General features: G+C 36.6%; 1 protein-coding gene across 44 annotated transcripts in view; it reads right to left on the bottom strand.

Moving 5' to 3' along the window:
* Wdr62 (WD repeat domain 62) overlaps nt 1–23480 on the bottom strand; it is a 480266-nt gene that overhangs the window by 98638 nt on the left and 358148 nt on the right. For 2 of the 44 annotated variants that reach the window (XM_073969125.1, XM_073969121.1), the window contains exon 1: nt 9193–9523. The exons of 41 other annotated variants lie outside the window; for them this stretch is intronic. In XM_073969125.1, the coding sequence (XP_073825226.1) occupies nt 9193–9258 (66 nt within the window). In that variant the 5' untranslated portion in view covers nt 9259–9523. Of the gene's footprint in view, nt 1–9192; nt 9539–10382; nt 10774–23480 lie in introns of those variants that run through there. One more of the 44 variants, XM_073969156.1, reaches the window with a different exon arrangement.

Genomic DNA, 23480 nt, shown 5'->3' on the forward strand with positions numbered 1-23480 from the left:
GAGGCAATAAATGTAGTTTTTCGAGTTCATAATTTATCCAAATATTTTGTTCTTGTCCTTATGTACAAATTTCCTTCAGAGGTCAGAAGAAGATTCGCATTGGTTTCAGAGATATAGCCCCGAATTTCTTTAAAAACTCAATATTTAACCATGTTTAGATGGGGCCATAAAATCCGAGCTGGACAACAAAACCCAACAAGGGTTTCTTGTCGTTTGGGTCTGTACTTTCAAAAAAGCCTCAGTTCTAATTGTTTGCACAAGATCACCTTAGAAATGATGCACAGTGTTATAAATAAAAACAAGTAAGAAAGTATTCAGCTGTGCCGAAGCCAATGACAAAAAAAAAAAAAAAAAAAAAAAAAAACAAAAACCAAGCCAAACACAATAATTATGCCGTATATAAAATATATTGATTTTGTATCATGAGTTTGCTCTAAAATCTGTAGGTACCGTAATGTGGGGCTATACCAAATCATTGACATATACCAAACATTTTTAGTAACCAAACTTCTTAATAAAGGACTCGAAATATTAAATTACGTTAAACTAAATTTGGAAGAATATTTGTTTAGTATGTGCCGGTAGGTTTTTGGGCCATTATCTCAGGAAGTATGGACTTCGGAAAAAATTGTACCGTTGTTAATGAGGCCGATAAAACAACCTACCAAAAAGAATAAAAACGATGTGAGAGGAGCTCTTAAACTTCACTTTTTCCGAATTTTGTGTGGGATGTACCCGAAGGAGTAGTCCATATTCCAAATTGATACAAGACTTTATGAAATAATACGATGTGCAAAGTATTCACCAATCAGAAACTCCCGTCAGGGGTTTCATGGAGCTTTTAGGCCAATATCTCAGAAAGTATGGATTTGCGCAATAAAAAAATTGTCCCGTCGTAAAGGGAGCCGCAAGGACAACCTACTAAAGAAATTTCAGAACGATCTGAGAGGAGCACTTAAACTTCACTTTATCCGAATTTTGTGTGGGAGGTACCCGAAGGAGTGGACCCATATAGTCCATATTCGAACCCGATATATATCTGGAAGGAATAATACGATGTGGGAAGTTTGGACCAAATCAATTGCTCCCTTCGAGAGTTATCGTTCAAACCATTTTACAGGAAAATTTTGAACTTTTGTTGGGGAATTACACAAAGGAGTGGACCGATAACCAAAATTTGGTTTAAATCGGTTGATCCCTTCGACCAGACAGACAGACAGGCGGACGGACATGGCTAAAACGACCCCAAAAATGGTCTGAAATGAATTTCGTCCAAATATACTTGGCGTCTAAAACTGTTATTTTAATGAGGCACGTTTTTGGTCGTATCAAATTGTATTTACCCTTTCTAGCCTAAAAGCTGAGGGTATAATCAAATGTCGTTCGTTGGTAATTGCATCAGTTGAGAACGGCTGGACATATTTCGTCATAGTACAACTTGGGTTTTAGCAGAAAGAAAAATTGGCTGCGCCCACTTTTTTAAATACGTAGCATGTACAAAATTTCAGCGAATGTACAGGGTGGCCCCGGTCAAAATAGACTACATATTTTGTTGAATTTCGAAGGAGGCTATGCAGCTATGCCCTATTTTTTAAAAACCCGCTATTTGCAAAATTACCAATGTATCGATTTGAAAATTTATTTGCGAGACAATGGTGATTGTGCCTCCGACCTTACGTATTTATTTGGGACTTAAATATCCGACCACGACTACTTTTTTAATATGTTATATCTATAAAACTACTGAACGGATTTTCATGCAAATAATGTTCAAAGTTGTCCAATGGTGAAAATAGAAAATATATTTAGATGAATTTCATAGGGGTGGGGTACCTCCCTTATGCCCAAATTATACCACACTGTGATAGTTCCTTTTAGGAATATACATAGAAATACTATCAGAGTCGATATACGCATGTCCGTCCATCTGTCTGTCAATTTATTTTTGTAAGTATATGGATTTTGTTTTTTTTTTTTGGCCAAAGGACGAACGCCAGTTATTTTAGTAAGAATCGGTTCAGATTAGGATATAGCTCTCATATAATTTTTCGGCCGGCTTCATGTGTTTGTTGCACCGAACATGCCTTTTATTTCCAATTTCAATGAAATTTGGAATGCGTAACGGAATTTGGTCCAGAAATCAATTTACCGAATTATAATGAAATCGATTCAGAACAGTTTGACATACAACCATGTGTTCTGTTGTTTACAGTGACATAAAACAATCACTGTTCAAAAAAAAAAAAAATGGCCTTTGTGCCAGACAAATTAATTTTCAATCCGATACATTCGTATTTTTTTTTGCAAATATTAGGTTTTTAAAAAATAGCGCAGACCCTTTCCCTTTGAGACTTTTAAAAAAATTGTCGACGAATTTATGGCGAAAAAACTATTAATTTTTTAGAAATCTTGACTTTGAATGTTCACCATTTTTTAAAAAATGGATATTTTTAATTCCGTTTCGCTTAAGGACAAGATTTTTAAGTTTCCTAATGGCGGCACAAAAACGTATCATTTACTCATTTACTCAAAGAGTGACACATCTCGAATAATCAAGTTTCGAGAAAAACGCGTTTTAAGTTGTCGATAGAAATTTGACTTCCCAACTTAAAAAAATTATTACACAAAAAATAAAATAACTAATTGGATCATCTTTTGTAACGAGCTAGTCAGATATCAGTGCTAAATTTCTGTGCAAGATCGAGAAAAAATAAAAATTGCTAACTCAAAAACCCCAGTTTTTGAGTTATGCCACTCTGAGTAAATGAGCGATATCGTCGGTGTCATGCTTACGTGTTCCATACGCCATTTGCCCGTTTTGAGATAATCGCATTTTAATGTTTTGCGTCACAACTACGTGGAACTGACTAAAGAAAATATTTATATTTTTGACTTGAAATATTAATAATAATGTATAGAACATGTTTGCAAAAATTTTGAGGAATATGTATTGGAAGATAAAAGTTATAGAGATTAAAAAAAAAAAAAATAATTTTTGTCGATTTGTTCCATATCCACACTTATGACACAAATGTGAAATATTGTAAATCACATGGAACAAAGTGACAACAATTTTTTCTATCTTTGCCTCAATAAATTAAGTACTTTTAAATCGAAAATTAAAGTTCTGATTTTTGAAATGTGTTTTTAAACTTGTAAGTTTTTAAAATATTAATTTCATAACTGAAAAAAGTTTAAGCTTTCGCGTCGATGCGTGCATATCTCGGAAACTAGAGCAGATAGGAGAAAGCCGACTATAAATTCAGAAAGAGCATACCGGAAAACCCTTGGAACCACATGTATCTCAAAAAGTCAAAAATGGCGTATGGAACACTTAAGCATGACACCGACGATATGCTGATCGGTTTACTCGTGTTCGAGCCACAGTTTGCACCGCACATTGCTTTAGTAAAAACAGTGTTTCGTAGGCAGTCATTTGTCAGAACACTGTGCAATATTAAAAAAATCGAAAGTACCACAAGGTGTGACCTTTCAGGTGAAAACAAAATCTTCTACATAATTGTTGGTAGACTACTTGTAAAAAAATCATGAAAATGGCTTCTTTAATGCTCTATAAATGGCCATAACCCCTTAAGAACAGCGCGGAACAAATCGGTTGTAAATTCGTTGAGTTTTTGTTTCACATACGAAGGTCATTTCACTTTTATATAATAGATGACAAAACTCCATCCTTGTATACGTTGTTCCTGAAAGTTTAGATTATGTATTTTTTAATTCCATTTAATCCTTTATTATATTATTTTTTTAGAAAACCTAAATAATTTACATCCAATTACCCATATATTTTCAAAGGGATTTCTTTGGTATTTAGAATTTACAATACACTGTAGGATTGTATATGTATGTGAAACATATACAAACATTTGTGCATATCCGCAGAGTTGTATAGAGAAGAAAACTTTTACACAACTTAAACAATTAATCTTGGCCATATTTGTACATTGGCTCAAAGTGTGAGAGTGAGTTTTGTAACATTCACTTGTTACCCAGAAGCCAAAGACGACAGAGGACAACAACGAAACAAAATAAAAACTGAGTGTAAAGACAAGCGAAAAGTAGAAAAGTTGTATTGGATTTTATGGCCAAAAGTTTAAGATTTCACTCGAGTACAATGCAATTAAGATCTCTGTAGCCCGATAACAAATTAGGAAGTTATTAACATTTTAATGAGATTTCAATGCAGAGTGTAGTGTGGAAAATAAGTTGGCTGGCAGGCAGGCAGGCAAGTGGCATCAAGAGTATGCAAGCGCAGCACAGCTGCATTGAATTGGTGTGACATGTGTAATTGAATGATTTTGAGCCGAAGATTACTGAGTAGACGGATTAGGAGATAGATAGACGTTGTGATGTGGTAACAATAATGGTGTTATGTAAGTTGACAATTATCTAATCCATTGTAAAAATCGATTTGTCATACAAACGACATGAGGGTTTTTAGTTGTTACATTAATCCGTGTAATGTGGAAAAATAAGAGGTATTAATCATGTGGATTTTATTTCTTATTGATATATTAAAACAAATTTTTTTCTTTTTTCCCATATTATTTTAATTGTTGGCTTTGTTTTATGGTCACAAGAATTTTAATGAAAACATAATGAATGAAGTCATTCAAAGCTAGTTAGCATGTGTGCCGCCATGCATGTTCCACGCAATATTTTTTGTATGGAAAATTAATATTTTAACTACTTTTCTATAATTTGCACTCTTCCAAAGAAGGCCTGCTATTTTTTCACAGTTCTTCTTTCTTTTAAATTGCCAGTAACACTAAACATATGCTCATATAATTTTTGCTGGTTACCTTAATATTCAACTCGACAATTTCTATTCAGATTATCAACAATATTCAATTGTCCGGCATTTTTTGTTATTATTTATTTATTTTTTGCTTCTTTTGCAAAAATGTCTATTCAGGAAACAAGTTAATTTTTTGGGCCAATGGAGGTGGATGACATCATTTGTTTTGCTTTTTTTTGTTTTTGTGAGTAGTTTTATTTCTGATTTTTTTTTTTTCAAATTAATCGATTTATAAAGTTGACATCATTTGATAAAATCGAAGCAGTACTAAAATTTGATAAGTATTTTGCTGATATGCAATGGTCATTTGCTTCGATGAAGAAAAATGTAGGGAATATTTTAGAGAACGGCGACGCCGACCACTTGTTACCCTACAAAACAGATTCAAGATATATTTTTGAGACTTATATATTGTTTGAACAGTTACAATTAGCAGGTGACAAGGAAACTTGCTAACAAATAAATATGAGGAAAAAGCATATAAAGTTTTCCGGCCTGTTCCACTAAAGGCAAGGTCGCAAAAACTCGATTCAAATTTGTTTTCCAATATTGCCCAAAGAATTGTTAAAATTATACAGAGTTGATTTTTTGTTCACATAACAATCCTTGCGAAGACACATTAGTCCAATGTTTGCCGGCATATGTTTGTTTTGCTAAAATCAGCTGTTTTCTTGTTTGCGTTTGAATAATACTTGCTTTTCACATTGTGGCAAAGAAATATTTGCCATTTTTTGCAAATATTTAGACAATGTGACAATGTGAATTCATTCCCATTACTACCAAACATTTGTTTTTACGGCTTATCTGACTGTTTTTAATGACCATAGAATAACTACTTCTTTCGACTGATATGCCTGTGTTAAAATAATGGTTTAGTAGGTTGATTTGAAAGTAGTTGCGGCTACCAAGAAGTACTATAAAAACCCGTTATTTTGTAATAGGCGTTTTTGCTGGGTCAAAACGCCAACTATAAAAATAGCCGTGTTGTGAACCTTTAAGTAGAACTGAAAGGCCAAAACTTGAAATAAGTAAAAAAGTATATGTCGGCTTTACCGACAGAGATATGCCCTCAGCCTGTGTAATGCGGAACTTTCATCTATGAACAATATCGAATGGAATATCGGCTATGCAACCAAAAACTCTTTGCCTAATAACACTGCAACACAGAAGATGTCAACAGCGTCCAGTATGCATTTTTTTGAAAGTACATATTTAGACTACAAAAACCTTAGTAGGGTTTTGTCCTGTCAGATCCAGTTCGGATTTTATGGCCTCATCTAAACCGGGCTAAATCTACACTTTTTTGCATTTATCAGGCCTTTATCTCAGAAACGAATAGGAATTTGGCCTTGCTGTCCTTAGCAATATTGTAGCCCTAAACTAGTAGAACTTATCTTTTGAAAAAACCACATAAGAAAAACTCCATCTAGGGCATCAAAATCTATAAAATATAGAAAATTTTACATAATTGCTGAAATTGTGGTCAGTATCGGCTAAACTATTGGGAGTTGAACCAAGTAACCTTTAGCAAACATCTTCCAAATAAAGTTCTCAACAATTCTTTAGAACATTCTGAAACTCTAAAATGCTTACTTCATGTTGTTTCAGCGGTATTTTGCATCATATCTTTTACAACACGTATTTCAAACACAGTTCACACCAACAGTTTATTCTCGCACTCTGGATTTCACGATATTATTGACATTTTTATTAAATCGTCGTTGAAAAATGTACTGAAAACAACGACATTTTACAACAATAACATGTTCTGAAGAGTTGTGTACTACATTCCAGGGAATATTTTTCCAGAAGAAAATATTTAGAAAAAGTTAACGGTTTTGGAGATACGGTGCGAAATGTATAAAAATTGTGGAATTTTTGCATATATTTTGAAATTTGTAGTTTTTCGAGTTAATTATTTCCCCAAAAATTTTATTCTTGTCCTTATCTACAAATTTGCTTCAGAGGTCAGAAGAAGATTCGCATTGGTTTCAGAGATATAGCCCCGAATTTCTTTAAAACCCCAATATTTAATCATGTTTAGATGAGGCCATAAAATGTGAGCTGCATCTGACACAACAAAACCCAACTAGGGTTTCTTGTCGTTTGGGTCTGTACTTTCAAAAAATCATCAGTTCGAATTGTTTGCACAAGATCACCTTAAAAATGTTGGACAGTGTAATTATATATTAGGGGGTTTTCAGATTTTTTGGATTAAAGTTCAAAAGAGTTGCGGAGGTGGTGCCTGAATGAAGGGATTCATCTTGGAAGTGGGTCTTACTTTGGGAGTCATTTCTTTTCGATAAAAACGCGCAATCCAGTCATTTCGGTTGTTCATCGTATATAGGATTTGGACAAATATGTGAGGAAGCATGGACTTGTTCACGAAAAAACATAATATCGCTGTAAACAGGGCCATAAGGAGCAGCAGCGGTATAGTTTTTTAAAGGGTCTTCGAACAGATCCTAAGCTGCACATAAACTAAAATGCTGAACTTTTGTGGGGGAGGTACCTTAAAGGGAAGACCGATATGAAGCATTTTTATTGAAGTTACACTAAATTTTGACAACATATTAGGATATCAAAAGTTTGTACCAAAATCGGTTGATCCGTTCAACATATATTGCGCGTACCATTTTAGTGAAATTTTTTGCACTTTTGAGGAGGATATACCGGAAGGTGTGGACCTATATTGTCCATCTTCAAACTTAAACTAAGTTTGGACAAAATATTGCGAAAGCCAAATTTTGGACCGAATCTGCTGATCCGTTCGAAAGTTATCATGCCAGTCAGACAGACGGGCGGGGTTAAGTCGACTGCAAATTATCTACCAGCAAAAATGTAGGAACCACATTAGGCGAATAATCCCTTACGTACTAAATAACCTACCTTCTGCATTACGATTAAGCTAGAAAATTTTAAATCTTTTCGCACAAGTGCAGTTTAGAGACATGACTTGGTTGGATACTTTGAAATTAATTGCAGTAGGTTGTCTTCGTAAAAAAAATAATTGCGACGAAGCCTTTTTTTAAACGAAACACCTTATATGTAAGATTTTATAGAATATCAATTTAATTTTATCCAAATTTGAAACAGGGATTCGAGGTTGTAAAAAAGTCATCACCCTAGCACATAGTATTCATGCCTGTCTTTTTGAAAAAAAAACTGTATTTGAAAAAAATAAATAAAATAAATAATAACATGAACAAGAACGGTGTTATGTTCGGCCGGGCCGAAGTTTTTATACACTCCACCACGAACTCTATTGAAGTGAATAAGAACAATTAGTTTCTTTTCGTTTACGAAAGTACTAAGCTACCCCCAACGAAGACTAAATACCAAATTTCAGCCATTTCGGTGGGATATTGAGGCCACAATTTTCAAAATACATACCGAAAATGGGGGCTATATGAAGATGAGGACTTGTACCGTAAAATCAAAAGTTTTATAGCGCCAATGAAGATTAACCAAACTTCAGCCATTTTTGTGTTATAATGAGGCTAAAACCTTCAAAATACCGAACATCGGGTGGTTCTGTTCTATGGGGGCTATATGAAAACGTGGACCTATACCGACAAATTTCAAGTCGAACGTGTTACACCCCCCAACCAAGACTGAATATCAAATTTCAGCTATTTCAGTGTGTTAATGAAGCTAAAACCGTCAAAATACCGAAAATCGGTAGGTACCTTTCCATGGGGTACCATGGTATAGGTACCTTTCCATGGGGGCTATATGAAAACGTGGATCTATGCCGACAAATTTCAGTCATTTCGGTGGGATATTGAGGACATAACCTTCGAAATTCCGAAAATCGGTAGGTACGGTTCTATGGGGACTATATGAAGACTTGGACCTATACCGACAAAATAAGTTATGTAACCCCAGCGACGACTAAATACAAAATTTCAGCCATTTTGGTGTTATAATGAGGCTAAAACCTTTAAAATGTCGAAAATCGGGATGTGCCGTTCTATGGGGGCTATATCAAAACGTAGACCGATATGGCCCATCCTAGAAGTTATACTTCTATACCAAATTACAAAGATCTATCTTAAAAATTGCGAGCTGTATCTTGATTTCAACAGACGGACGGAGAAACGGACATGGTTAAATTGATTGCTGGTCAAGAATATATGTATATACTTTATAGGGTCTCCGACGAATATTTAGATATGTTACAAACGGAATAACAAATTTAATTACGCACTCCATATTATGGTGGAGGGTATAAATATTGTTTTTTTTTTAATTAAAGGCAAATGTTCTATTCTAATGTTGTTTATGAACCTTTCAAGTCCATTGAAGACCCTTGTTATTAAATATATGACATGTATCAAAATTTCTTAAACTATATATTTATTTATCACAATTACCTCATAGGCAGCAACATCCTCTTTGCCGTACATTGGCACCGGTGATGAATTTCGCGGAGCAAACATGTTAAAATGTTAAAGAAGAATTTTCACAATTTGATATTTTTCTTTCACAAAAAAGCACAAATGAAAATTTGATATAGAGCGGGTCAGGCAATTACACGCCAGTCACAAAACAATTTCAAAACAAAACGAATTCTACAGGTAGCATGACTTGCAACGAACGAATAGAACACGACGGTACAACAAGATGGACATGACGTGTAACCGGAAGTTAAGGAAGTGAGTGATGATTCTTGAAGGCTTGATAGACATACAAATGACTTCGTTGGTGTTTAATTATATTCTATATTTATTTTTAAGTATATAATTATATTATTAATTGTAATTATTATTATTATTATTCTTTTGTCATATGGTAGTTATATTAATGGCACTTTTTTAGAAGAATTCATATATCTCACACAAACACTTTTGAGGTCTGGAGGTGGCTGCTGCCGATCTTGAATTGAGGAGAACGCCTTCTGTTAGCGCAAACAATGACATGCGTCACGCCAACAATTTGTTGTGTATGACTTGTTGTTGTATGTTTAATATTCTACAAAATAGAACTGTAATGATGACTTTTACAATTGAAATGAAATAATTGCTGAGTTTGCAATTTTGTCCAAATTCAAAGATTTCTTCTTTAAAAAATATTCTCAATATTTATGAAAATATAACTTTTTTAAAAGATTTGTTTTGCGAGCATACAAAATATTATTGTTTTGTTTGATTAACTGTTTAACTTTATGCCAAGGTCATTAGCAGTATTTTTTTTCTTCTTCTCGTTATTTACTTCTCGTTTCAGATTACCACAAAGCGGTGATTGTGGTGGCACATAAACGTTTGTTTTTTTTTTCTAGCTCAGAGTTGATTGCAAAGAATTGAGTCAAGATTCCGACACATAAGTTGCTGTTTGCACACCGTTAGTGTTGCTATTTTTGTTAGCAATTTTTTTTCTATTCGTATATGATATTTCTCTTATTTCGTAATGGCTATTTTTAAAATTGTTAATAAACTATTGTTGTTGTTGTGGTAAACTTTCTTTTGGTGGTGTTTGATATGTAGGTGTCGTTGGTGGTGGTGGTTGTTTGGCACTTGTTTTCAAAACTATTTTACAAGCTTTACTTATCGATTGGATAGCATACTTAATAAATAATTCTCGTTGAAATGATTCGTTGGATCGATTCGATTTGTATTTCATAAAAATATTTAAAACAAATATAGCAGCTTCTTCGTTACAACCCCTCAAAACACAGATTAATTACACTTTAGAATTTTCTTTGTGGGAGACTTTGTGCCCGTTTTTCTTATATAATCTAATATTTGATATATTTTTCAAACTTTTTAGAATTTTTCCTTAATTATGTTGTCGTTGTTTTGGGTTGTCGTTATTTTTGTCGTGTTGTTGTTTAAAACTGCTAATTTTTTCAATAATATTATTAACCCCGTCTTCGTTGCTGTTGCTGTTGTTGTTATTGTAATTATTATTGTCTCGCATCTTAAAGATACGTTTATTAACACGGCTCAAATCAAACTGATTGTCTTAACATTCTCCGTATGTTAAACGCTTAAGCTGAGGGAGCAAACAGCAAAAAAAAAAAAACTGAAACAGAAACACCAACAACAGCGACAACTGAAATAACAACAGACCCAGTCACACAGAAAACCACCAGAGACAACAGCAACAAGAATAATAACAACACCACCAGCAACAACAACCACAACAACAACTCAATAAAACCAGCAACGAGAATAAATTCCAGCCAACAAACTCACGCTCTAACACTAAAGCCCCAAACCGCACTGTAGCAACAATAACAATTTAAGTGTTAACCACATTAGTTACAGTGGCTCAGAGGGGGAATTCCATGTTAAGCTTCGAATTATGGGGCGTATGTGAGAAAATGAAGATAAATTTATAATAAAATTCATTTGTTTTTTATTTGAAAACTTTGCCTATTAGAATGAAGATAATTTTAATATTAATTTTAGTTAATTTCTTGTTGGAGTCGAGCTCAATGACCGATGATTTTTGCAAGTGAAAAAGGAAAGCCGAAGATTCGAACCCACATCGAACTTTTTTTTAAATGCAATTTGTTTTTAGATCTGCTTGGTTTCCATGACAAACGCTTAGCGCAGAAGTTATGAGTTTAGGCTCTAAACGCTAACACGCCGTGATAACCATTTTTCATATGTTTTTCAAGGATGTGGGTTCAAACCCCAGCCTGGCTCAAGCTGATTTTTATTTTATTTGAAAATTTTGCCTATTAGGGCGAATATCATTTTAATATTAATTTTTCGTTGGAGTCGAGCTTAATGACCGATGATTTTTGCAAGTGAAAAAGGAAAGCCAAAGATTCTAACCCACACAACCCCCCTTAAGTGACCGAATATCGGGAGATACCGATAAGATATATCGGCTGTGGAGTCTTTGTTTTTAATTTTGATTTCAATTAATATTTTATTACCTTCGGCATAAGAAGCGGGTTTCGTTTGGTTTGTAACGCATAATAATTTGAACCTATGATTTCGCAAACATGTCAGAAGGAACAAGGGTGGTCTGTCTACACGCATATCAGTGCAATCCGATTCATATTAGCTGAATGATATGATACATACATATTTTTTGTCACCAAGTTCGGAGGGCATGTCTTAGGATACCGCTAGTAGAGAAGTTTAACATGGCTGAAATACTCAGAAAAATGTCACCAACATTACTTTTGAAGGACATTTTTGCAACCGTGGAATATGCGGTGCTGTCTGGCCTGGCAATCGAACCCGTAAATTCATTGTGCAAGGTAAGTATGCATACAATTTCACCCCTAAAGTTCATATAATTATGATCAGGGTATAATTCTGAATCGATCGAGCAATGTCCCTCCGTCCATCTATTGTAATCGCTTCAGCATATGAACAATTTGAGGTAGTGCTCCGAATTTTTGCATCAATGCGTTTTTTTTGTAGGCAGGTTAAGTTTGAAGATGGATATATCGGCCCACATCTGGTTATATCCCCGAATTTCAGTATTTAGAAGATCTAAATAGCACATAACCCCCATATATATGTACCACCCGATTTTAGTTATTTTCAAGACCGAATCAGCTGTTATTTGGCATTTAGGGGATTTTTTAGGGATACTCAATTCGAAATTCGATTAGTCGACTTTTGGTTATAGAGAAAATAAAAAATCCAGAATGTCATCCTGTGTTGTTTGTCAAGTATGTCAAAGTATGCGACAAAAAGTCCAATATGTCGAATGGAAATAGTTATTTTAGACCCCAAGCAAGTTTGGAAGAACTCCATTTCACACAATTGGGAGAGAATGTAACTCTCGCACGGAGCAACCGACTTGAAGCAAACTTTGCACCTCGTTTGGGCCATATCGGCCCACTCCCTCATAAAACTTTAAAAATTTTTAATAAAATGTTGAGCACAATAACTCTCGAAGTTAATAACTCCTAAAGTTAACATAGCGTTATAATTTTCTATACATAGACTAGATTCGAAGGTGGGCTATGTTGGGTCCCCTGCTTCGAGTGCCTCACACACAAAATTTCAAAATTTTTGGTAAAATTTGCAGTTTAAGGAAAAATCTCGGATCGTTTTGAATATTTTCGCAGTATGTTATCTTAGTACGGCAAATCAATATTTCAAGAGATTATGGCCCAAAAGCTTAAAAAACCCTTGCGAAAAAACGTTTTGAGAAAGGATTATACAAGAAGTGGAGTAGGAGAAGGATTTGCATTTCATATACACCTATACAGACCTATCTTGCTTGAGCGTGACTCTAGTGACCCAAGCATAGAATATTTGGGGGTAGCAGTAAAGTGTGGTACTGCCGAGGTAGAATTTGTTTATTTTGTACACACCGCCGATGAATAGTTGTTCCATGCGTTATATGTCCGATATTAGTTCGCTTTTGCAGGGCAATAACAATCTGGTGCTAGGGGACTTCCACGCTCATCGTGAGCTTTGGCATTCCGTTCTAGACAATAACCAGAGGGGAAAGCTTTAAACGACCAACTTTATCGGTCCAAATTTTGCACGGTGAACCAAGACGCTTCTACGAGGATAAGTGGAGATTGCCACAGCTCGGCAGATATCACAATTGTGGCAAGCGGTCTAATAAATGACATTTCCCTTGGCTCAGACCATACTCCTATCCTCGTCTTCGAAAGCAGACAGACCATTCGGCCACATAACCTCTAACTTTTATGAAATATGGAAAAGGCTTATTGGAAAGGGTTCAGAGAATTTACCAATCATCGCTTCCGAGAGCTGCCCACTCCCTCAGATAAGAGGAGATTGTCACAGCTCGCCAGACATCTCCATTGTGGCAACCAGTCGAATAAATGACGTCTCCTGGGAACCAGTCATTTCAATTGGCTCAGACCATTTTTCTCTCAACGTCTACGTTAACAGACCCCACGAATTCATGACCTTTGATCGCCTTACTTTTCTCAAACACGGAAAACTGATTGGTAAGGGTTCATAGATCAATTATCAAATACCACTTCGGAGAGGTGTCATTCCCTCAAATCCTCGGGTAGCTGAAAGGATTTTCCGGGACATCATCACAGCTGCAGCCGCTCGTTACATAAGTGCTAGTCGAATACCCGGAATTAGATCAGCAGAGGCGCCCGGGAATAGCAATAGCAATCTGATGGGCTTCGTCATATGACCTATGAATTCCCAATAGTTAAGGAACTTACTCCTGAAGCCAACAGACTAGTATGCAAGCATAAGCGGAAATAGTGGCTACACCACCACCACACAATGCAACATTTGTACAGGGCACATAGGTTTCAATCAGGAAATTTTTGGCCAAAACCCTATTTCTGAAGTTTCGAAATTTTATTTTTTTTTTTGCACAGAATAATAAAAAACACATCAAGTCATCTGAAAATAATTAGTTTTTATACCCTCAGCCTTTAGGCTAAAGAGGGTATTTACACTTTGATACGACCAAAAATGTGCCTCATCGAAATAATGGTTTTAGACCCAAAGTATGTTTGTACGATATCCGTTTCAGACAATTTTGAGTAGATCTAGCAATGTCCGTCCGTCTGTCTGTCTGTCTGTCTGTCCGTCTGTCTGTCTGGCTGGCTGGTGCGCACGATAACTCTCGAACGGATCAATCGATTCGGTTCAAATTTTGGGTATCGAAATATTTTGTCCAGATTCGATTTAAGTTCGAAGATGGGCCATATAGGTCCACTACTTCAGGTACCTCCCCCACAAATTTTCAAAAATTGTCGCAAAACTTGTGCGCACGATAACTCTTGTAGGGAATAACCGATTTGGTCCATACTTTGCACATCGTGTAATTTCTACCAAACTTAGACGAGGTTCCAATATCGACTCAATCGGTCCACTCCTTCGGGTACCTCCCACACAAAGTTTCGGAAAAGTTCAGTTTAGGACCTGGTCTCGAATCGCTTTGATTTTTGTTTACGTAAGTTTTATTCGCTGTCCTCTATACGACGCTGTAAGTTTCATTAGGGGCAAGTCCGTACTTCCTGAGAAAATAGCCTGTAAGTTACAAAAAGCCCCTATGACACCGTGTGTAGTGGTTGGAGCGCAAGATAACTCTCGAACTGATCTGCCGATTCGGCCCAAAATTTGGCTTTCGCAATATTTTGTCCAAACTTAGTCCAAGTTCAAAGATGGATTATATCGGTCCACTCCTTTCGGTACCTCCCCCACAAAAGTTCGAAAATGTTCGGAAAATTTGTGCGTACGATAACTCTTGAAGGGAGTAACCGCTTTGGTCCAAACTTTGCACATTATGAAATTTCTACCAGACTTAGATGAGGTTCCAATATGGACTCAATCGGTAAACTGCTTCGAGTAGCTCCCACACAAAATTTCAGAAAAGTTCAGTTTAGGACCTGCTATCGAATCGCCTTGGTTTTTGTTGTAAAATCTTGTATTCACTGTCCCCTATACGAAGGTACAAGTTTCCTCAGGGGAAAGTCCATACTTCCTGAAAAAATAGCCTGAAAGTTGAAAAACAAACCCTATGACACCACGTTCATGGGTGGAAGTGCAAGATAATTCTCGAACGGAAATGCCGGTTCCGTCCAAAATTTGGCCTTCGTAATATTGTTTCCAAACTTACTTTCAGTTCGTAGATAAGCCCTACCGGTCCACTCCTTCAGGTACCTACCCCACAAAAGTTAAAAAATATTCGGAAAAATTGTGCGCACGATAACTCTTGATGGGAGTGACCGATTTGGTCCATACTTTACACATTATCATAATATCTACCAGTTTCAATACGGACTATATTTGTCCACTCCATCCCGTACCCCCCACACAAAATTTTGGATAAGTTCGCTTTAAGACCTGCTATTGAATCACTTTGATTTTTGTTGAAGCAACTTACATTCGCTGCCTCAATTACGATGGTAAAAGTTGTTTTTGGGGCAAGTCCATACTTCTTGAGAAAACAGCCCGAAGGGTGCAAAAACCCCCTATGGCACCCCCATTGTCTATGGCGGTCCATTCCTTTAAGTACCTTTTCCGCAAAATTTTTGAACTTTAATCCTAATCAATCGACAAAAATGGTTCATACGACCAAAATTTTGAAACCCCCTAAATATAAACGTTTTCTGTGAAAAAAGTGTTTCAATTTGCACAGGCTGAGGGTATATCTCTGTCGGCAAAGCCGACTGATACTTTTTTACTTGTTGTAAATAACGTTAGTATTCGTTGTTTGGCGCAGTACCAAAGTTGGCACTTTTTTATGTAAAAATAAAACAGACTTTGTGCTGTAAAATATACAAATTTTGTTGTATTGCGTCGCTGCATATATATACAGAAGTGAGACCAAAGTTATTATGAATCGGGAAGCTGTTAATGAGTACTTTCATAACATTTACAAAAAGAACGATAAAATTTGTAAAATTAGCGTAATAAAATCAAAGTTTTTATATATATTAAAAATTATTTTTTACAAATACTTTTTAAATATTCTTAAACTTTTAAATAAATGTCGAAGTTTGTCCACCTCCAAATTGATTTCGGAAGATAGCTGGGGGACTGAACTAATAAAATAAAGTGGGTTTTTCTATTTCAAGATGGGAGAATTTTTTGTAAATACCTGTTGTGATTGTACGTAGTATCCAATTGAAATAGAACGGTAATACCCGCATCTATCAACCGATTTTCCTTAAAATTCATATTTAAGGGTTTCAGAATGTAGAAAACAAGTATGTATAATTTTTTTGAAAATAGGTAAATTTTTTGTCATAGCCCCCACATAAAAGTACCGTCCGATTTTAGATATTTTTTGGATTTTAGCGACACTTTATGACCGATTCGGCTGAAATTTTGTATTTTGACCTCTTGGAAGATATGAATACTTCGTACTAAAAATTATTAACATAGGTCAATGTTTTGGTTTAGACCCCACACAACGGGACCACCCTGTTCAACAAATGTTGGCAGTTTTTGGTCATTTTGGTCTATAAAACGTAAGAATTGCTGTTTGTACACATTTATTATAAATAATAATTAATTTCAATACTAAATGGACGTTGAAATAGTTTTGGCCAGAAAATTTGGATTTGGGACCATTGTGCAGGGTTAAGTAACTTGTAGACAACGGTTAATTTACTCTCAATTCCGTGAAGGAAGGATGAGAGAACGGCTGTTCAAGGCTTGACAGAGACAGATCCGAAGAGGCCTGTCAGCCGAGAAGATACCACCACAATTTAAGACGAGCGATGTTGCAGATGTCATACGGAACGTGAACTCATAATGCCTATGAACCTGGATGAACTCGGTATTGAGTATTTGACAAGTGTCCTAAATTTATCGTACAAGAAGGTGGAAAGTTGGCAGGGTGGTCCCGCTACTGAAGGCAGGCAAGGATTCCAGCCGAGGCGAATCGTAAAGGGAATCTTCACCCTGTGGCCAGTAGCGAAGATTCCAGAGGCACTACTCTTCCTCATGATGATGAATAGCAGTTTCCCATATGCCCAATATCAGCATGCATTCCCGAAAACACAGTACCACAACAGCATTACACGCTAGGATTACAACAGGACATGACCGAACAGTCATTGTGGTTTTTGGCCTATCGTAGGCACTCGATACCGTAGACTATTCCAAGCTGTTGTTTAAAACGTTGGATAATCCATTATATGCGTGAACGCCAGTCGTTTGTGAAATTCAGAAATAAGAAATCCTATACACATAGGGTGAAACAAGGTGTTCCGGAAGCAGATTCTGCTTGGTGTTACCGCCGTTACCATCCCTGTCACAATATAGTAGACAGGAGGGTTCCCGCGCCCAGACACGTCTGGAGAGAAATTAATGATCAAGAGAGACAGGGAGAAAGGTTCAAACGAGACCCTTCAGATCATGCACACTTATGAAGTTTTGCAGACAGTCCAAAGATATATCCATTGCAGCAGAAGACGCAAGTTGCCACAGCAAATACGAGTGGTTTAGACCTCTTAAGGTGCGGAAGATGCAACCACATCAATTCGCATTGGGGTTTGAAATTTTCATTCAAGGTAGTCATTGTGATTTTTTTAAGAAAATCCTAGTGACCAATTAAAATGGGTTCCACCTTTGATCTTTAATCCAGTTTTAGATCACTACTCGGATGGTGTTGAAAGTTCAATGGCGTGTACTCCTGTTATATTTCTTTTCCTAATGCCGACTAATACTTCCTAACATTTTAATACCAATTGCAGTAAATTTTGTTCACTGTGATCCACTGTTCAACAAGATCGTGTGGTGGTATCATTTAAGCCAAGTTTGAATGTCGAATGTTTAATTTTTACAACACACATAAAGAGAAGTAGAAAAAAAAACACCATCGCACATCAGCTACTCAATAATGTGCTCACGCGGTTTGTTGTGCGACAACGTAAGACTGCTGTTAAGACGTGTAATACTATTGGTAATAGATTGACTCTCATAACCCCTCGCCTTATAAGTTTTTGCTCTTGTGTAAGCAGAAGTAGTAGAGGGCCAAAGGCAACTTGTGAATTGAACTGATATTCGATTTTTGAGGAACCATACTAGATGTTTTTGTTTGTAGCTCTCTGAAGCTCTGATATCCACCAACGCCACAGCAAAAAAAAAAAACTATTAAGTCTCTCTTTTCTAAATCTTGAAACTTGATTTGAGAAAGGTATGTCGTTTTCTTCGCGACTCTTTTGCTTCCTCTCTCTTCACTTTAAAATATGCAGATATTTCAGATTCTTTCCTATGTTCTACCGCAGATATTTATAAGTCTCACAAAGGTTGGCTCTCTTTAACAGTAAACTCTATGTAACGGCAATTTGTTATAATAGAACTGAATATAATGTACGCTATATTGGAAAACTATCAACTATAATGAGATAAAAAAAAACTGTAGAGTGATTTATTTAAAGAGTGAGGAAATCTACAGTACAATTCGATACCCAATTTTGAATTGAGTTTAGAATATTCCATTTATACAGAACCGCCTGTAAATCGATTGATAAGGTTTTAAAGTGATCTGTTGTTGTTGTTGGTTTTTTATTGACTCCACTAAAACCTGCTGACGTTTTTAATTTGTCTACGCTATGCTTGTATACGGTTGCTGCTGGTGGAGTCCGACGCTTATGGTTGAGGGTGTGATGTTGATATGTCATGGATGTTAGTGTGTTGTTATTGTTCTAGTAAATGACTCCAAGCTGTTGTTTAATGCGTATGGATATGGTCATAATTATGTGTGTGTGTGCGTATATCTTTTTGGTATTTCTTGTCGGAATTATTTGGTTTTTCTTTTAATTCTTCAACTTCCAGTGTTGGTTGATATACACAAACATTTGGTTGGTTGGTTTTGACCACAACTTTTAAAGTTGTTTTCCCATCTGAGGTATGAATCAGCTTCAACGTAAAACATCTGACTGGTGCCGGCATGTATGGCCCACAACTGGCTGAGTGTTGCTGTTGTTGTTTGAGTAAATTTAAAAATGAGTATGGTGATATGAAGAAGATCTCTTTGGAATTCAAAATTAAATATTCAAATGACAAATGACACACACGCTATCCAACGAGGTGCATAAAGAAAGAAAACCCATAAAGAATGAGAAAAAGAAACAGAAAAGGTAATATTGTTTTTACTTTTTCCATGAAAAGAAGTTAAAGAACTGGAAAGGTTTTCAACATGAGGCAATGGTCGGTATAAAAATAGTCTTGTATTCGGAGGAAACAGAGTTATAGACATGAGTAAGTAAGGTTTAGAACCGCGAAAAATATTGAATATTGTAGAGAGAACAAACTGAGAATAATTTTTTCTTAGAGAACCAGTTCCGTTATATGGGGACCGAGCCGAATTTTGACAAATTTTTGAGGAATTCTTTTTATAGCCACAACAATGAAGTTGCAAATTGTTTTCATCGATTGGACAATAAATTCGGGTTGTAGAGCGATTTCGTGACAATTTACCCTTTGGGCACCTTAACATTGACTTATCTTTTCACAAAAATAGAATTCCAAAGTGGTTTGTGCAGGACCTCTTTGAGTTCCTAAAAAAGGTCATTAATAGGCAAAGATTCATTTATTCTCGCAACAGGAAATCATTTTTGAGAAAAAATGTCAAAAAGGCATAACCCTAGTGTACAATACCATCGATTAATAATAGTTAATATACCATGCTTTACATGCCTGATATTAGTTCGATTTTAGAAGACAATAACCGTATTCAATACTTATCAAGAGCTTCGACATTCCTTCCTAGGCAATGATCAGAGGGGTACACCACTGGCCGAGCAAATTGATAGCTCCACATTTCGCACGTTGAACGAAAACATCTTCATTGTTTATAAATTACATGTCCTGACAACTCATCATTTCTTTTGGCTAGGTCCAGTAAAGCGTGAGACTGTCGAGGTAGATTCGCTTAATGGGTATATGAATGGTTATACCCTGTGTTATGTTCCTGATATTAGTTCGCTTTTGGGGTAGTACACCACTAGCGGAGCAAATTGAAAGCCCCACATTTTGCACGTTGAACGAAAACATCTCCACTGGCATCCGGCCTGATAAATGACGTATTCGTAGTCGCCGTACTCTTTTCAACCATGAAAAAACTGATTGGCAACGGTTCAGAGAATTTACCAATCGCCACTCCCGAGAGTTGCCAATTCCATCAGAACCTCGGGTAGCCGTGAGAATTTTTCGTGACATCATTACAGCAGCAGCCGCTCGCCACATACCCGCCGGCCGAATACCCCAAAATTAGACCAAAATTCCCAACAGAGGCGACGAACACTAAAGACACAAGAGTTTGGGGACTTACTCATGAATTCAACAGCCTATGGATGGAACATATTGTGGGCAACGGTTAAATCATCACAGCTGCAGCCGCTCGCCTACATATTTGCTGGTCGAAGACCCATAAATAGACCGAGTTTCCCAGCTGAGATGGCGGGACTAGCACAAAAACGCGATAGGCTTTGTTGTACGAACTCTGAAGACCCAACATGTAGGGAACTTAGTTTTGAATTCAACAGAATAGTAAGCAAACATAAGCGGCTAGATCACATGAAGCAATGGCTAAATCTCGAATCCGGGGGAGAAGGATGATAGATTGGCTGTTCACTTTCAACTGCTTGACAGTTACAGATCCGAAAGGGTGTGCGTGTTATTTTATATATACACAGGGAGACTTCTCATATTAATGAATGATCGCCGATTCATATTAGCTCAATGATATGGGACCTACTTTTTATCGCCGAGTTTGAACGGCTACTTATAGAGAAGTTTTCTATGGCTGAAATACTCAGGAAATGTCGCCTACATTACGCTGAGGAGTATTTTGCCACCGTTCGAAAGTATGGTGGTTTTGCCTGGCCTGGGAATAGAACACGGGCATACAGAATGCAAGGCGGACGTGCTTGTCATTGCACCACGGTGGTACCCGCGCGTTTTATAGAGCACCCGAGAGTGATAGGGCGAAAAGGAGTGTTCTAAAAGTTCTCTTAGCCGAGGAGGACACCCATTATCCGAAACGTCAACTCATTCAAACCGTTGGGCCCAGCAACTGGATGAATCCCGGCTTCAGTTTAGACAATTGTCCTCAATTTATCGTTGTCTTATTAAGCTTGGAAAGTTGCCAGGGTCGTCCCGCTACGGAAGTCAGGCACGAATGCCAGCAGAGGTTAATCGTACAGATCGATTCACTTCCTTTCGCCAGTACAGAAGGTTCTAGAGTTGCTACTCTTCCCAATGATGAAAAACTCTTTCCCATGGATTCCGAAAAATGTACAGTACAACAGCGGTACACGCCATATCCACACATATCAGTCGAGGACTGAACCAGAACAGGCCCTGCGACCGAACAGGCAGTAGTTTTTTTTAAGTATCAGTGTCTTTAGGGGGTTTTAAAAATTATGGGCGTATGAACCGACAAAAATGTGGATTAGGATTAAAGTTCAAAAGTGTTGCGAAGGAGGTACTTAAAAAAATGGACCGACATAGTCCATTATGGAAGTGGATCTTATTTTGGGAGTCATATCTTTTCGATAGATATCGAGGCCACTAGTCATTTCAATTTGGACCAGTATGCCTGGAAGCATGGACTTGTCCACGGAAAACATAATATCGTTGTAAACAGGACCACAACGAACAGCATCGGTATACATTTCAAAAGGATCTTCGAACAGACCCTAAACTGCACTTAGACACAAATGTTGAACTTTTGTGGGGGAAGTACCCTAAGGAGAGGACCGATATGGGCAATTTTAGAAGTTAAACTCAATTTGAACAAAATATTTGCAGATCCAAAGTTTGGTCCAAAATGGTTGCCCCGTTCAAAAGATATCGTGCATACCATTTTAGTGACTTTTTCAAAATATTGGGGGAAGTACCGGAAGTTGGGAACCGGTATTGCCCATCTCCAAACTGACACTAAGTTTCGACAAAATATGACGAAGGCCGAATTTTGGACCAAATCGTTTGATCAGTTCGAGAGTTTTCCTGCTCTCCAGCCACTACATATCGTCGGTGTCATGCTTAAGTGTTCCATACGCCATTTGCCTGTTTTGAGGTAATCGCATTTTAATGTTTTGCGTCACAACTGTGTGGAGCTGGCTAAAGCAAATATTTATATTTTTGACTTGAAATATTAATAATAGTATATAGAAAATATTTGCGAAGATTTAGAATATAGGAATATAAAAGTAAAAGAGATTTTTAAAAAAAAAAGAATTTTTGTCGATTTGTTCCATATCCGCACTTATGACACAAATGTGAAATATTGTAAATCACATGGAACAAAGTAAAAAAAAAATTTTCTATCTTTGCCTCAATAAATTAAATACTTCTAAATCGAAAATTAAAGTTCTGATTTTTGAAATGTGTTTTTAAACTTGTAAGTTTTTAAAATATTAATTTCATAACTGAAAAAAGTTGATGCTTTTCTGTCGAGGCGTGGATATCTTGGAAACTAGAACAGATAGGAGAAAGCCGACTAGAAATTTAAAAAGAGCATACCGAAAAACCCTAGAAACCACGTGTATCTCAAAAAGTCAAAAATGGCGTATGGAACACTTAAGCATGACACCGACGATATGGTGACATAGAGGGTTTCTACACCTTTCGGGATGTTTTCTCAAGAAGTATGGACTTGTCCCCGAAAAAAACTTTTGCCGTCGTATTTGAAGCAGCGAATGCAAGTTGCTTCAACAAAAATCAAAGTTATCCGAGAGCAGGTCTTAAAGTGAACTTATCCAAAATTTTGTGTGGGAGGTACCTGAAGGAGTGGACAGATATAGTCCATATTCGAACCTGATTTGTATCTGGTAGAAATATTAGGATGTGTAAAGTATGGACCAAATCGGTCACTCCCTTCAAGAGTTTTCATGCGCTCAATTTGTCCGAACATTTTTGAACTTTTGTGTGGGAGGTACCTGAAGGAGTGGACCGATATGGCCCATCTTCGAACTTAAACTAAGCTTGGACAAAATATTATGAAGGCCAAATTTTGGACCAAATCGGTTCATCTGTTCGAGAGTTATCTTGCGCTTCAATCACTACACATGGTGTCATATGGTTTTTCTGCAACTTTCAGGCTATTTTCTCAGGAAGTATGAACTTGCCCCCGTTGAAACTTTTACCGTCGTATGAAATATTGTGTGGGAGGTACCCGAAGGAGTGGACCGATAGAGTCCATAATGGAACCTCATCTAAGCCTGGTAGAAATTTTACGATGTGCAAAGCATGGACCAAATCGGTTACTCCCTTCAAAAGTT

This window comes from Musca autumnalis, unplaced genomic scaffold (assembly GCF_047663935.1).
Source record: "Musca autumnalis isolate F117 unplaced genomic scaffold, ASM4766393v1 scaffold_2, whole genome shotgun sequence".
Lineage (NCBI taxonomy): Eukaryota > Metazoa > Arthropoda > Insecta > Diptera > Muscidae > Musca > Musca autumnalis.